The sequence below is a fragment of the Telmatherina bonti genome (assembly GCF_933228915.1).
Source record: "Telmatherina bonti genome assembly, chromosome: 22".
Classification (NCBI taxonomy): Eukaryota; Metazoa; Chordata; class Actinopteri; order Atheriniformes; family Telmatherinidae; genus Telmatherina; species Telmatherina bonti.
The window spans coordinates 32,645,576-32,662,463 of NC_136631.1; the positions used below are offsets into that span (position 1 = coordinate 32,645,576).

At 41.7% G+C, this 16,888-nt stretch overlaps 1 protein-coding gene across 1 annotated transcript; it reads left to right on the plus strand.

Annotated features, from left to right (window-relative positions):
* Positions 1-12,820: 12,820 nt before the first annotated feature.
* On the plus strand, positions 12,821-16,650 carry LOC306772270 (phospholipase A and acyltransferase 4-like; the record flags this gene model as incomplete). Its single annotated transcript, XM_079261684.1, has 4 exons — positions 12,821-12,835; positions 13,004-13,112; positions 13,251-13,528; positions 16,531-16,650. The coding sequence occupies 4 exons, from the start codon at positions 12,821-12,823 to the stop codon at positions 16,648-16,650; spliced, it is 522 nt and encodes a 173-aa protein (XP_079117810.1).
* Between the last annotated feature and the right edge of the window lie 238 nt (positions 16,651-16,888).

A 16,888-nucleotide genomic window follows, 5' to 3' on the forward strand; every position in this document is an offset into this window, starting at 1 on the left:
AATGGCCTTCCTCTTAGCAGCTCCTCCAATGCCAAGAATGGTGTAGTAGATTTAGCGGGAAGTGTGTAGCAAAGCCTCTGCATCCTGTTTCCTGGGCTGACAGTACCTTCTTTATTAACTCTTCTAGCTCTGATCTCCTAGTTTGTGACACATTTATATTTGTTCCTTCTATCTGCTCCTCCCATGGTCCTGAAAGTTAAACCAGAACAACCTGCTTGGAAGAAGCTACTGTGACCAACATGTGGCTTCAAGGAGGTCAATGTTGCACCACAACTTTAACTGCTTGACTCAAAAAGTAGCTGAAAAAACCTTTTCCATTAGTATCAGCTTGTCTCAACCTAACTCGCCTCAGTTTGTAGGGTTTTCCACTAGGCTTTTGTACCCGTTAACCGGTACTTTTTTGGTAACTCCTCAACCCAGGTTCAAAGTGAGCTGAGTCGGGTTGTGTGTGACATCGCCACTATGCCACTATTGGTCAGGGGCGCGTCTAACTGGGCCAATCAGAGGTCAGAATCAGAGAATGACATCACTGGAAGAGTGACTCCAACTTGCAAGTTGTTTACATTTCGTGACAAGCAAGGGCGCTACAAAAGTCTGTTCCGTGGTCCAACACTGAGGTGGAGACACTTCTTTGCTTAGTTGCTGAGGAAAGGATACAGAGGGAACTAGATGGAGCGACACAAAATGAAAAAATCTATCAGTAGCTTTATGATTCAATGGCTACACATGGGTACCAAAGGAGTTTCCAGTGGTGTCGAGAAAAGCTGAAAAAGCTCAAAAGTGACTATCGGCAGGTCAAGGACCGCAATGGTCGGAGTGGTTCAAACAGACGAGACTGGAAGTGGTTCCAACAAATGGATGCTATTTATGGTCAGCGACCGGCAAGCAATGGGAAGACATTTGGTGTTGATTCGGCCACTACCGTGTTGGGGAGTGTATTGGTGGATGGTGAGTGGATTTCCATTGTTTCCATTGTTTATTATTTGATGTAAAGGAGATAATACATAAATTGAAGTAATAATAACAATAATAACAGCTAGTTACCGATGGATGATGGCTTCATACTCTTCTGCATTTTGTATGACCATTATTGTCGGCTAATATCAGTTAATATTTTAGTTAGCACTAAACGCTTGCAGCCGCTGCTCGCTCCCTTTTTTATATTGTTGCTGAAAATTAGCCACAGACCAAGTAGCAGATAAATTTCATCGTTTTTGTTTTGGTTTTTTCATTCGCTCACCATACTGGCGACACAAATCTGCCCATTTTAGAGCTGGTAGTAAATTGTAATTGAAAACAAACAGGACCAAGCTGAGATTAGTTGAGGCGAGTTAAGTTAAGACAAGCTGATACTAATGGAAAAGAGGCATTAGTCTCTAATTGACTTCAATGAAATACAGAAGAAAAAAAGGGGCCAAAGAAAAGGAGCAATGACAGATCCTGCAAGAGGAGGAAAAACTTTAAAGCATGCCAAACTTCAAATCAGAAGTAAATGACTTATGTGTTTATAATCCACTTCACCTGCTTGTGGCCTGAAAGGATCCGTCTATTTGCACACATAATGGAGAAAGGCATTCAGTTTTGAACTTTTACTACAGTGAACGAGTTGGTCCTGGATCGTAAAATCAACATCCATATGTCAAGCTGATTGAAGTGGTTTCTTTTAAGATCTGATGACAAAAAAGAGCGCAAATCACTGACTAAGCAGGATCCTTTCAACAGTCTTCCCTCCTTCTTTCACAGTTTTCAGCCAAAGGTCACGTTTCACACTTACCCCACACATTTACGTACCAGTCAATAGTTCAGAAAGTGATGAAGTGGAAGTGTTAGCATATCAAGTATCTGATTCGACCCCGACTGCCTGCTGAACCTACAGTAAATGGTTTGTACTAGAAGAGCAGGTTTGAATGGAGAAGATGAGAAAAGTGAAAGGTCAAAGCTTTGCGTTTCAGTGTTCATCATTCATAAGAGGAAAGGCAGTCTGGCCTCAGAGGAAGAGGATTAGGAGGAGATATGTCTTTTTATACGAAATTCAGCATGTAAGAAATAGACAAACAGTTTTTAAGGATATCTTGCAATCTTCTGCTATTGATCTATGAATTTGTTGCACATTGTGCCACGAAGGTTCTTATTTTTGAGGTTTCCTTCTCTATCATACACAGCTGTTTTACTGACCACATGGCATCTTTAACATATGCACAAGATGTATCGGCCGTATGCTGAGGCTAATGTCAAATGTCATTATGTTCTTGCAGATGGTTAATTTAAAAATGAACAATACTGAGAGGAGGTGGAGAAAGGTAACCGCTATCAGTAACTCTACAGCAGATCTGTACTCCTTGTTGAATAAAAAGACCATGCTAGATGGTCTCAAAATCAGGTATTTATTCTTTGCTGTTCTCTGTTTGCTGTTGTTTTTGGTTTAGTTGAGTTTAATTGGTGAGATTTTTGTTTTATCAGGCTTCCTTTCACCTGGCATGTCACCTGGTTCCCAGTGTCCTCTGTTCCGCCTCAGTTCATTGTCACTTAAGTCAATATTACCAAACCCTGGCGCCGTGGTTTAGAGACTCGTCACTAAAGTATCAGGAACAGTCATCTGTCATCCAACTTTATGTCATGTTCTGTGTTTGCTACACTCTAGCTTTGGCTTATAAACCATTTTTGTTGATCTGTTTAGTTTCCTGTTTTTTTTGCACTTTTTCCATCTGTGTATTCTGTTTTGCTTTCTGCTTCCTGTTCATGTGCCCGAGGGGACCACTACTCCCTGAGTGTCCTGTGGCTGTCCCTACTGTTTTGCTCCTGGGTCTCTGGCTATCCACATGCCATGCCCCGCCTGCAGAGATCCAGCCCCTGATGTCTCCTGTCATCATTGCCACCCAGCTGCCTGGCTGCCCACCTTTTTACTGTCCTATCTGGTTTCCGGTATTATTTTGTTTACTGTGTTTCCCCCTTAATGGATTAAAGACTTACTGAAGGCTTATCAAACCCCACGTCAGTCAGAACAGGCACCAACCCACTACTACCCCCATCAAGATCATCTCTAACTGGTTTCTTGAACATGATGATGAGTTCACTGTACCCCAACAGCCTCCAGTCACCAGATCTCATCCAATAGCACATCTTTGGGATGTGGTGGAACGAACGATTCTCACCATGATGTGGTGGAACGAGAGATTCCCATCATGATGTGGTGGAACGAGACATTCCCATCATGATGAGGTAGAACGAGAGATTCCCATCATGATGTGGTAGAACGACAGATTCTCATCATGTTGTGGTGGAACAAGAGATTCTCATCATGATGTGGTGGAACGAGAGATTCTCACCATGATGTGGTGGAACGAGAGATTCCCATCATGATGTGGTGGAACGAGAGATTCCCATCATGATGTGGTGGAACGAGAGATTCTCATCATGATGTGGTGGAACGAGAGATTCTCATCATGATGTGGTGGAACGAGAGATTCTCATCATGATGTGGTGGAACGAGAGATTCCCATCATGATGTGGTGGAACGAGAGATTCTCATCATGATGTGGTGGAACGAGAGATTCTCACCATGATGTGGTGGAACGAGAGATTCCCATCATGATGTGGTGGAACGAGAGATTCCCATCATGATGTGGTGGAACGAGAGATTCCCATCATGATGTGGTGGAACGAGAGATTCCCATCATGATGTGGTGGAACGAGAGATTCTCATCATGATGTGGTGGAACGAGAGATTCCCATCATGATGTGGTGGAACGAGAGATTCCCATCATGATGTGGTGGAACGAGAGATTCTCACCATGATGTGGTGGAACGAGAGATTCCCATCATGATGTGGTGGAACGAGAGATTCCCATCATGATGTGGTGGAACGAAAGATTCTCATCATGTTGTGGTGGAACGAAAGATTCTCACCATGATGTGGTGGAACGAGAGATTCTCATCATGATGTGGTGGAACGAGAGATTCTCATCATGATGTGGTGGAACGAAAGATTCTCATCATGTTGTGGTGGAACGAGAGATTCCCATCATGATGTGGTGGAACGAGAGATTCTCATCATGATGTGGTGGAACGAGAGATTCCCATCATGATGTGGTGGAACGAAAGATTCTCATCATGTTGTGGTGGAACGAAAGATTCTCACCATGATGTGGTGGAACGAGAGATTCTCATCATGATGTGGTGGAACGAGAGATTCTCATCATGATGTGGTGGAACGAAAGATTCTCATCATGTTGTGGTGGAACGAGAGATTCTCATCATGATGTGGTGGAACGAGAGATTCTCATCATGATGTGGTGGAACGAAAGATTCTCATCATGTTGTGGTGGAACGAGAGATTCCCATCATGATGTGGTGGAACGAGAGATTCCCATCATGACGTGGTGGAACGAGAGATTCTCATCATGATGTGGTGGAACGAGAGATTCTCATCATGATGTGGTGGAACGAGAGATTCTCATCATGACGTGGTGGAACGAGAGATTCTCATCATGACGTGGTGGAACGAGAGATTCTCATCATGACGTGGTGGAACGAGAGATTCTCATCATGACGTGGTGGAACGAGAGATTCTCATCATGACGTGGTGGAACGAGAGATTGTCATCACGACGTGGTGGAACGAGAGATTCTCATCACGACGTGGTGGAACGAGAGATTCTCATCATGACGTGGTGGAACGAAAGATTCCCATCATGACGTGGTGGAACGAGAGATTCCCATCATGACGTGGTGGAACGAGAGATTCCCATCATGACGAGGTGGAACGAAAGATTCTCATCATGATGTGGTGGAACGAAAGATTCTCATCATGACGTGGTGGAACGAAAGATTCCCATCATGACATGGTGGAACGAGAGATTCCCATCATGACGTGGTGGAACGAAAGATTCTCATCATGATGTGGTGGAACGAAAGATTCTCATCATGATGTGGTGGAACGAAAGATTCTCATCATGATGTGGTGGAACGAGAGATTCTCATCATGATGAGGTGGAACGAAAGATTCTCATCATGATGTGGTGGAACGAGAGATTCTCATCATGATGAGGTGGAACGAGAGATTCTCATCATGATGTGGTGGAACGAGAGATTCTCATCATGATGTGGTGGAACGAGAGATTCTCATCATGATGTGGTGGAACGACAGATTCTCATCATGATGTGGTGGAACGAGAGATTCCCATCATGATGTGGTGGAACGAGAGATTCCCATCATGATGTGGTGGAACGAAAGATTCTCATCATGATGTGGTGGAACGAGAGATTCTCATCATGATGTGGTGGAACGAGAGATTCTCATCATGATGTGGTGGAACGAGAGATTCTCATCATGATGTGGTGGAACGAGAGATTTTCATCATGATGTGGTGGAACGAGAGATTCCCATCATGATGTGGTGGAACGAAAGATTCTCATCATGATGTGGTGGAACGAGAGATTCTCATCATGATGAGGTGGAACGAGAGATTCTCATCATGATGTGGTGGAACGAAAGATTCTCATCATGATGTGGTGGAACGAAAGATTCTCATCATGATGTGGTGGAACGAGAGATTCTCATCATGATGTGGTGGAACGAGAGATTCTCATCATGATGTGGTGGAACGACAGATTCTCATCATGATGTGGTGGAACGAGAGATTCCCATCATGATGTGGTGGAACGAAAGATTCTCATCATGATGTGGTGGAACGAGAGATTCTCATCATGATGAGGTGGAACGAGAGATTCTCATCATGATGTGGTGGAACGAGAGATTCTCATCATGATGTGGTGGAACGAGAGATTCCCATCATGATGTGGTGGAACGAGAGATTCCCATCATGATGTGGTGGAACGAGAGATTCCCATCATGATGTGGTGGAACGAGAGATTCCCATCATGATGTGGTGGAACGAGAGATTCCGATCATGATGAGGTGGAACGAGAGATTCCCATCATGATGTGGTGGAACGAAAAATTCTCATCATGATGTGGTGGAACTAGAGATTCCCATCATGATGAGGTGGAACTAGAGATTCCCATCATGATGTGGTGGAACGAGAGATTCCCATCATGATGTGGTGGAACTAGAGATTCCCATCATGATGAGGTGGAACGAGAGATTCCCATCATGATGTGGTGGAACGAAAGATTCTCATCATGATGTGGTGGAACGAGAGATTCCCATCATGATGAGGTGGAACGAGAGATTCCCATCATGATGTGGTAGAACGAAAGATTCCCATCATGATGAGGTGGAACGAGAGATTCCCATCATGATGAGGTGGAACGAGAGATTCCCATCATGATGAGGTAGAACGAAAGATTCTCATCATGATGTGGTGGAACGAGAGATTCCCATCATGATGTGGTAGAACGAAAGATTCCCATCATGATGAGGTGGAACGAGAGATTCCCACCATGATGTGGTGGAACTAGAGATTCCCATCATGATGAGGTGGAACGAAAGATTCTCATCATGATGTGGTGGAACGAGAGATTCCCATCATGATGTGGTAGAACGAAAGATTCCCATCATGATGAGGTGGAACGAGAGATTCCCATCATGATGAGGTGGAACGAGAGATTCCCATCATGATGTGGTAGAACGAAAGATTCCCATCATGATGAGGTGGAACGAGAGATTCCCACCATGATGTGGTGGAACTAGAGATTCCCATCATGATGTGGTGGAACGAAAGATTCCCATCATGATGTGGTAGAACGAAAGATTCCCATCATGATGAGGTGGAACGAGAGATTCCCATCATGATGTGGTAGAACGAAAGATTCCCATCATGATGAGGTGGAACGAGAGATTCCCACCATGATGTGGTGGAAATAGAGATTCCCATCATGATGAGGTGGAACGAAAGATTCCCATCATGATGAGGTGGAACGAGAGATTCCCATCATGATGAGGTGGAACGAGGGATTCCCATCATGATGTGGTAGAACGAAAGATTCCCATCATGATGAGGTGGAACGAGAGATTCCCATCATGATGTGGTGGAACGAAAGATTCTCATCATGATGAGGTGGAACGAGAGATTCCCATCATGATGTGGTGGAACGAAAGATTCTCATCATGATGAGGTGGAACGAGAGATTCTCATCATGATGAGGTGGAACTAGAGATTCCCATCATGATGTGGTGGAACGAGAGATTCCCATCATGATGTGGTGGAACTAGAGATTCCCATCATGATGTGGTGGAACGAGAGATTCCCATCCTGATGTGGTGGAACTAGAGATTCCCATCATGATGAGGTGGAACGAGAGATTCCCATCATGATGTGGTAGAACGAAAGATTCCCATCATGATGAGGTGGAACGAGAGATTCCCATCATGATGAGGTGGAACGAGAGATTCCCATCATGATGTGGTAGAACGAAAGATTCCCATCATGATGAGGTGGAACGAGAGATTCCCATCATGATGAGGTGGAACGAGAGATTCCCATCATGATGAGGTGGAACGAGAGATTCCCACCATGATGTGGTGGAACTAGAGATTCCCATCATGATGAGGTGGAACGAAAGATTCTCATCATGATGAGGTGGAACGAGAGATTCCCATCATGATGTGGTGGAACGAAAGATTCTCATCATGATGAGGTGGAACGAGAGATTCCCATCATGATGTGGTGGAACGAAAGATTCTCATCATGATGAGGTGGAACGAAAGATTCTCATCATGATGAGGTGGAACGAGAGATTCCCATCATGATGTGGTAGAACGAAAGATTCCCATCATGATGAGGTGGAACAAGAGATTCCCACCATGATGTGGTGGAACTAGAGATTCCCATCATGATGAGGTGGAACTAGAGATTCCCATCATGATGTGGTGGAACGAAAGATTCTCATCATGATGTGGTGGAACGAGAGATTCCCATCATGATGTGGTGGAACTAGAGATTCCCATCATGATGAGGTGGAACTAGAGATTCCCATCATGATGTGGTGGAACTAGAGATTCCCATCATGAGGTGGAACGAGAGATTCCCACCATGATGTGGTGGAACTAGAGATTCCCATCATGAGGTGGAACGAGAGATTCCCACCATGATGTGGTGGAACTAGAGATTCCCATCATGATGAGGTAGAACGAAAGATTCTCATCATGATGTGGTGGAACGAGAGATTCCCATCATGATGTGGTGGAACGAGAGATTCCCACCATGATGTGGTGGAACTAGAGATTCCCATCATGAGGTGGAACGAGAGATTCCCACCATGATGTGGTGGAACTAGAGATTCCCATCATGATGAGGTAGAACGAAAGATTCTCATCATGATGTACAGCAGCTGTGTGATTCTTCATGTCAATATGGAGCAAAATCTCAGAGGAATATTTCCAACATCTTGTTGACTCTATGACAAGGGTACCCCAGTTCGGTCCTCAGGATCTTGCAACTATTAGATTAGTGTTGGGCAACTCCAGTCCTCATGGGCTGCAGTGCTCAGACTAGTGGGAACATTCACATCAGCCCTTTTGATTCGAATCCGAGTCCGTTTGCTCAGAAAGTCTGCTTCGTTTGGGGGAAATGTGAATGTGCCAAACGAATTCTGATTTGGACCAAAGAAGTGGACTTAAGAGTCCTCTGCCCCATCTGTTGTTCATACTGCGTCCATTGCTGCACTGTATTTCTGCAGTATACTTGCATAAGACAAAATAAAACATCCAACACAGCAATGGTTTCGTCTCCATATTTCACTCTCAAGAGGAGGAAACAGTTTTCTTCTGCACCTGGGTCTTGTCTTCTCTTTTGGATTTATTATTGGAAAGGTTTGGCATGTTTGACCAAAGTGCAGCATGAATGCAATCTCAGTCTGAATGGATACAGCAGACTATCCTGATGTGAATGTCCCCTTTATTATGATACTGGGACAGAGCTTGACATTAAACTCTGAACTAGTTTGCTAATTAGCCGTTGATTTGAATCAGGTGTGTTGCAGCAGGTAAACTCCTGATACTTGCAGGGCTGCAGACCTTGAGGACTGGGGTTGCCCACCCCTGTTTTAGATGCAACCCTTGTCCAACACACCTGAATCAAATAGCTGAATTCTCACTACTGCATGTCATTCAGCTCTGCAGAAGCCTGGTAACAAGCTATTCATTTGATTCAGGTGTGTTGGACAAGGGTTGCAGCTAACCATTGCAGGATGGTCAGGCGATTCAATCTGGTGCCAACAATTGTAACTAATGAGGTGTCTGGTGAGTGTATAGTTCACAGTCCTGCAGTTTGCACGGTAAAGGGGGGCAGTAAAGACAGGAGGGGAGGTAAATGTGTGGTGTCAGGTCTCTCTTCTGGCTTCTGTCTGCAGTCAAGTAAGCAGCGCAGCAGGAGCAGGCATTAAAAAGGGAAACAAGAGAAAATGACATTCTTGGCAGAGATGAACAATGTGCTGTTTTACAGCTGTATTCAGTAAAACGCACAGCAGCGTTGATGTGAGAGTTGGGAATTTCTCCAAACATCCAGCAGAGCTGAAAGGCCATGCAGCTCCCTCTGATGCTCTGATTGAATGTTTCCTGTTTTAAGCGCTTAATGAGAAACTGGGGAGAATTTAACAACCAGGTCTCCTGACCTGGAGGAAAGTGGAAACTAGAATTAACTTTTTTCTACTCATTCTGACTGATTTTCCCAAATGCACCTGCTACTGCTGGATGCAGGTTGCCAAGACTATTTAAAATAGTCTAAACTGGCCTCAGGGAAGGAAAACATTTCCTGCAAACTGACAGATACAAGTCCCTGAATTTGTTAACAGTGTGAATAAAGTCACACAGTCCCAAGGTCCACAGAGCCACAGATATTTCTGTTCTTCACTGCTTTGTCTTGTGCTGAATTTTCCTGTTCAAATGACTCTGTTCTGATTTTTTTTCAACACAAAGAGCTTTAAAATCTTACTTTGAATGACTAACTGCGTTTCCATGACATTTTTTTTTTGCAAAATAAAAGCGATATTTTCGACAAGCAACAAGTGTGATTTGAAGGTCCATTAAACGCATAAGCCTTAAGATCTCCTTTGGGTGACGACATTTTGCGAGAATCGGGGCTTAAACAAGGTAGCGATGTAGCGTTATTTGGGGTTTTCTATTTGCAACCGCTTTTTGAAGCTTTTTTGAAGCTTCTCATTTTCTCTTTCTAAAATTTTCAAATTGAATGTTGTTTGTTCCATTTCGCGCCATCTTTACTGGAAAGAAACTGGTCACGACCCCCCACGTCACGTCCAGGGACACATAAATGCAAAATAAGTGTTTCCATTACACTTTTCTGATATATTTCTATATCAAACATCTGAAAAACAACCTCATGAGAGCATAAAATCTTTTTAGAGATTTTTGAGACTTTTTTTTTTTTAAATGTAGGCGTTTCCATTTGCGTTTTTTTTTTTTTTCTTCATTGCGATACTTAGTTTTTGTGCAATTCTAGGTGTAATGGAAACATAGCAACTGACTTTTTCCAGACCAAATAACTTGACTTACGTGCCAATTATTGTCCCAGTAAGATGTGACGTTGGCATGACATGGATCTTCAGCAATTTCTATTTAACTGAACAGGATAAAACTCAGACTTTCTGGCTTCAGTTTTGATCAACTCGAGTGCCTGAGCTTTTGATTTAAATGTCTGTTCTCAGATTTTTCTAATGAGATGTCACAGACACCAGCTGCTTTCACATGGAGCACTCTTGATCTCAAAAAGCGTCCAATCAGAAGAAAAATACATCGCATTACTATCTGATCAGCCTGATTTTCAATCCGATCAAAAAGGGTGGTTCAAGCCATTTTTTATTATCACATCAGCAAGAAAAAGAGCAACGATGCCTGCATTCAGTTCAGTCTTTACTGTGGTGTATTTGGCTTTTGCACATGCTTAAGTCACAAGGGGATTCGATAATGTAATGGTAAGAATTGGAACAATGGCGACAGCAAAACAGAACGAGGCTACTGACACAGAGAGCAGCCCGGCTTGCATCGTATGATATAAAGAGCCTCTTATTGATGAGAAAATGCTCATTTTACAGCTTCATTGATTGTTTACTCTTAATAATGAAACTATTCTTAAAGTGGACTCCCAAGATAGTTGGGGTCTGAGAAAACACACAGTTATGATTTATAATTTGAGCAGTATGATGTGGACAGGACATGGGCATTAACTATAAATAAAAGAATAGACAGAGTTTCTGTGGCATCACCCATAGGTTTCTGTGGAGCTGAATTGAAGCTTGCTGGGCAGTTCCCACCACCGCCATCTTGACAGCATTATGCATGTTGTCACTCTGGAAAACTGTTCAAAAATGGACAAAGATGTAGAGCTGAGAGGGGGGCTGTGAGGGGTGGATGATGACACGCATCAAACTCTGCGCTGCCTGTAGCTAGGAGCTAACTACAAGCTAACGAGAGCAAACCAGCTAATGGGGGTTAGCAGGCTAAAGCTAAATCATGTTAGCTGTTTTGCTCCACGTTTCCTTCTTGCATCTGGATATCAGATTCCTGTCGAGCAAACAGACATGACCCCAATGCTAATGAATACTGAGATTAAATCATATCATATGGATTTTATACTATAAACATGAGTTTTTTACAACTTGTCTAAAGATGTTTTTAAGTTGTGTCAACTCTAGATATTTTTTTATATCTCGAAATCCTACGCAGTGTTATTATCGTACTATATGGACAGATAATAGTTGAAATCTTCTTCATTTAAATGTTTTCCACTCATTTATGCAGTATACCTGTTCTGTGGGCGTTCTCCAGCCAACAAGTCTTATCTTGACTCATCTTATCTTCTTCTGTTTCTTTCTCTCTTTATTTTTTGCCTGTCCTCTAATGTCTTTGCTGAATCACTATTTACAGCAGGTGGTGTGTTGCTTTTGCGAGCGTGTGGAAACTTAACTGCAATGGTGTCCCAAAAGAAAAATTTGCAGAAATGCACATAAAGCCAGTTTGGAGCCATTTAAGATTGTTTAAGAAAGTTTATAATACATCTTTGAATAAAAAAGTCATTGTTCAAAAGTACTTAAATGCAATTTGTATTAATTAATAACGTTGAAAATTTTCAAATGTAATAGTTTGTGTGTCCAACTAGTACAGGGCTGTTCAACTCAGTCCCCTGCAGTGTTTCACCATGCCTGCAACAACATACCTGACTCAGATTGAGTCGTTGCGTAGAACATTAGCTGTTGGAATCATTTAGTTTGGATCAGGCGTGTTCAAGCAGGGATACATAGAAAAGCCGTCGCGCTGTGACCCTCGTAGGACCGACTTGAATCGCCCTGAACTAGAAGTACAATTAGAGTAAATGTGTTTTGACTGGCATCAGTATTTTTATACTGGTAGGGGACTGGGGGTTCTTTGCCAAGTGATCCTCCTACATTACCCGTCCAACTCTCTCCTCACATCTGGAGTTAAATATTTTTATTTGTGTAGTTTATATAACTGACATTCTAGCTGAGCTTTGTTTACAATAACAAACTAACATGCCTAAACATCAGCGCGGGCTTCTCTGCTAAAAGCTCACCCATGGTAACTAATCATTTACTTTTTCACGTGTTTTTTTTTTATTTTTTTTTATTTTTTTTTATGTGTGCGATTTAAAGCAAACAACCCAGTTTATATGCATTTCAGAAGAAAGGAAACTCAGGCACTTGATAGTTCAACATTTGGATGGTGGAGTTAATCATTTACAAATTCAGGTCACCCTGCATGATTATGTGCTTATCTAATCTTTGCTTGTCTGCCACAGCATTTCCACTTCTGACGGTGGATTTAAGTTTCATTTTCTGCAGCAATATATTTGCTGCGAATCCTATCCCTTGCTTAAAGAGGTGAAACCATGGCGCCGACTCTGGTAAGTCTACTCCGACTGACCCATAAGACTTTCTGCAGATTTTGTGCAGTATTATGATTTATAGCTTAATATTGTCATCATTGTGTTGATGGTTAATCTTGCCCTCAGCTTTATGGTTGCCATCTGTCCTTTTAACATTAATTTTATTCTCATTTTCCATTGCTTAAGTTTGACAGTGATGCAAAGCCCGGGGATCTGATTGAGATCTACCGTGCCACATATAACCACTGGGCTGTCTTCATTGGAGGAAATGAAGTTGTTCATTTAATTCCTCCAAGTAGGTGAAGTGTTGCATTTGCTTTACACAAAAGTCAAACAAGCAACATCTGCATTAATCCTCAAGCTTGATATTTAGCTGTTTTTCCTATAATTTCAGTCTTTAAAATAAAAAAACGGAATTGGTTTTTGACTCCAGCACACAGAGGAAGTGATTCGGGAGGCTTTGGAGAACTGCTGACATTTCTTGACAGCAGCAGAGCACAAGTGAGGCGGCAAAAGATTTGGGAAGTGGTTGGTTCTGACCGTTTCAACGTCAACAACCTCCTGGATGATGAATACCAGCCTCGTGAGGCTTATGCCATCGTCAGGGACGCCTGTAGGATGGTTGGTCGGGAACTTCCATACAATGTTGCCACAAACAACTGTGAACACTTTGTCACTGAGCTGCGATATGGCAAACCAGAGTCACGACAGGTGAGTGTTCAAGAATCCATAAGATCTTTAAACCAGATTTTGCATGTAAATTAAGTATAATCAGGTTGAAGCTTGAGGCATGGGACTTTAGAAAGATTCCATTTATCATGTAATTTGCAAGAAAGTGGAAAACATGTAATTGTTTGTCCAATGAGAAATCTTTGTTTGAAAATGAAAGTAATCCTGGTTCATAATGGTAGCTGCAAACTGGATCACCTTGCTGCTGGTAACAACGCACAGATCCAACACAATCCAGTTAGACTAGTAAGAATCAATGACCTTTACTACGCCGTATCTGCATTTCCGTTACATTTTCTCGCAAAATAAAAGCAAAATATTTTGACAAACAACAATTGTGATTTGCGGGTCTTTCCATTTTACAGTGTTTAGTGCATTAGCCTCAGGTCTCGTAAAATCTCATAGTATATTCATTATATATTATATATATCATATTATATATTATATATATCATATTATATTCATTATATATATATATATATATATATATATATATATATATATATATATATATAATAATAAATAAACAGATACGACATATATATATGAAACAACCCAGTTTATATATATATATATATATATATATATATATATATATATATATACACACACACACATATTGTCACGGCACTGCCCAGGGGAGTGCGGCTGTCATGCTGTGGTGGGTGGGGCCAGGAGGGATTAGGCAATCAAAATGATAAATGCCAGTCCGGTGTGAGGGGTAGAGAGACGCCGGGATCTCTCTTCCCCCCCACCCCCCCGAAACTTGATGTGGGATTTTGTTAGTTTTCGTCTTGTCCTAAATAAAGAAATTAACTGATAACAAGAGGGGTGAGGTGTGCCGCCAGAGCTAGCCGACGTCAGCTAGGTCGGATCCAGTACCAGGATGGGATTCGGAAAATGGATTGCCTGGAGAGGCACCCGCCATGACAGCGCCTGGATCCCCAGGTAGGCCCGTACCCTCCTCCGCAGCTGACGGCCAGACTTCTTTTATATGCACGGCCTCAGCCCTAGACCAGGCCGGTGGGGGGTAAAGCGGAACGGTGTCGTGACAATATATGTATGTATATACGAAATTTCATTTCAGGTGTATCTAAGGTTCTTTTGCCCCAACTGTAATTTATGGCTGGGTGTTTAATTTGTGTAAATCCGCAAGTCGTTTCTGTTTAAATAAATGAATAAATAATTAATAAATAATCATTTTTACCCAAGACAGTACAATCATTATAGTTTGGTCTTAAATGTAATAATAATTTTCTTTGCCACCTCATGAAAGAAATTAAATAGATTAGGGGTGCATTAATGTCAATATCAGGTATCAGTCTGATACCATGTGTTTGTATTCAAGTACAGAATTGATACCTGTGTAAAAATACTAAAGCCGTCATTAGTTAATAAATAATAATCTGTGGAATTAAGACAATACTTTTTTCTTTTCCATAAGTGTATAAACAAGAAAGTTATCACTTGTGGCATATTAAAAAAACAGAACTTGGCATTATGTCAGCGGGAGAAGCTGGCTTTAGACATTTAGATGATTTGTCACCGTAATGAACCAATTCTACCAAAAACCCCTTCATCCTCCTCCATTAGATTCAGGTCTTACATTTATAGGATGGCCCGCAATTCATCACACAATGAACGACTCCATTGTTAACATCTGACATTCTGGTCCACACTCCTTACCAGTGTACTAATGGGATTCAATCTAAATCATACTGGCATTCAGTGTCAGTAACTAAGTACTTCTTGTTGGCATGAAACAGATGTGGTATTGGTGCATTCCTAACAATTCCATTTACATACACAGGAAAAGTATCTTCTTATGTTGTTTCTACTCATTTAACCACATTGTCAGTTAGCCGTCGGTCATATGATTAATATGAAGAGGCATGAGACTGCTTTATAATCCAACAATGAGTCTGACTCTTTATTTCAATGTACTTTCCAACCAATATCACATTCCACACAGATACAGCAGGCTTTTATACTCTCTTGCTGTCAACCTTAAGAGATCAGCCCATTAAGGTGGGGCTACAATTACAAACCACAAAATACTAACACCTATTTAAAAGCATTAAACACAACAAAGCATAAATATTTACATATAAACATCTCTTTTTATATATACCTCAGTCAGTGACTATCAAACCTTGTTACATACATAAAACTATTTAATCTTTAAACTACATCCCCCTCCTCATTAATATGGTCCATTCCTGCAGCTCTTAAGCAGGTAGTTGAGCCTACTTCCCTCTTTTAGCTCCTGCGCTCCTCCAAGACCACAAGAGGTACGTAGTAACTCTAGTTGTTAAAAAAATAAAACCAATGCACAGGAAGTTTTCTAATCAAGCAATGTTAAATAAAACTCTCTTCACAGAGGAAGGATGGCCAGTCCCCCTCCACAAATGCCTATCAACATTTGATTTTAAACATTTTCAATAAACAACTGATCAGTGTGCTTACTCATTGTCATCACATACCTTTTGCATCAATTATAAAGCAGTACTTGGTGATGGAGTCACACATCTCCATCACACACATCTTTACAGCTTTTACCATATGGTGACATCATATAAAGTTTACTATTTGTTCATGTCCGTGTTTACACTGATGGATATAGATTTACAGGAAGGGGGGTGGTTGGGGCTCGGTGCTAAATGGGACACTTGGAGAGTAGAGAATGATTCCGGGTTCAAAACTCCTCCATAAAACATGTGTTTAGAGTTGTTTTCCTTTCCTTTAGCCTCCAACTTGTGATTCGTCACCGTGTTTGGTTAAAGTCTGCATCTCACAACGGCGAAGTTTAAACATTACAAAAAGCTGCATGGTTACATGCTGCTCGCTTATATTTCTGCAGTGCTGTTCCCGTCCTGTTGCTTGATGACGGTTGAGAGAATAGGATAACACAGTGATGAATATCATCTCCTCTGACTGACACCGCAGGTACAGAGTGACATTCAGCTTGTTTTTTCGTTTTTCAGGTTCAGGCAGCAGCTGTGATTGGGGGCGTGGCCACAGCAGGAATCGCAGTGGCAGTTTTGGGTGCTGCGCTGTTTTCTGCTCTGAGCAAAGATGACAGACAAAGGAAAAATCATAAGTAACATGACAAAAGAGTATTCTTACCGGAGTCTGGATCATCTCAATTAAGTTTGTAAATAATTTAAAAAATAAAAATAAATCCTTAATTTTCTTTTTTGTCACAGCAACGTTGAAGTGAAATGTTCGGATTAAATCAGACCAATGAAATGATTCTCAGTGTTCAACTGGTGTCTTAACTCTTACATGCTGAATTATTTCAAGTGCATTATGTATGAGCACTGCATGCATGGATGAATTAAT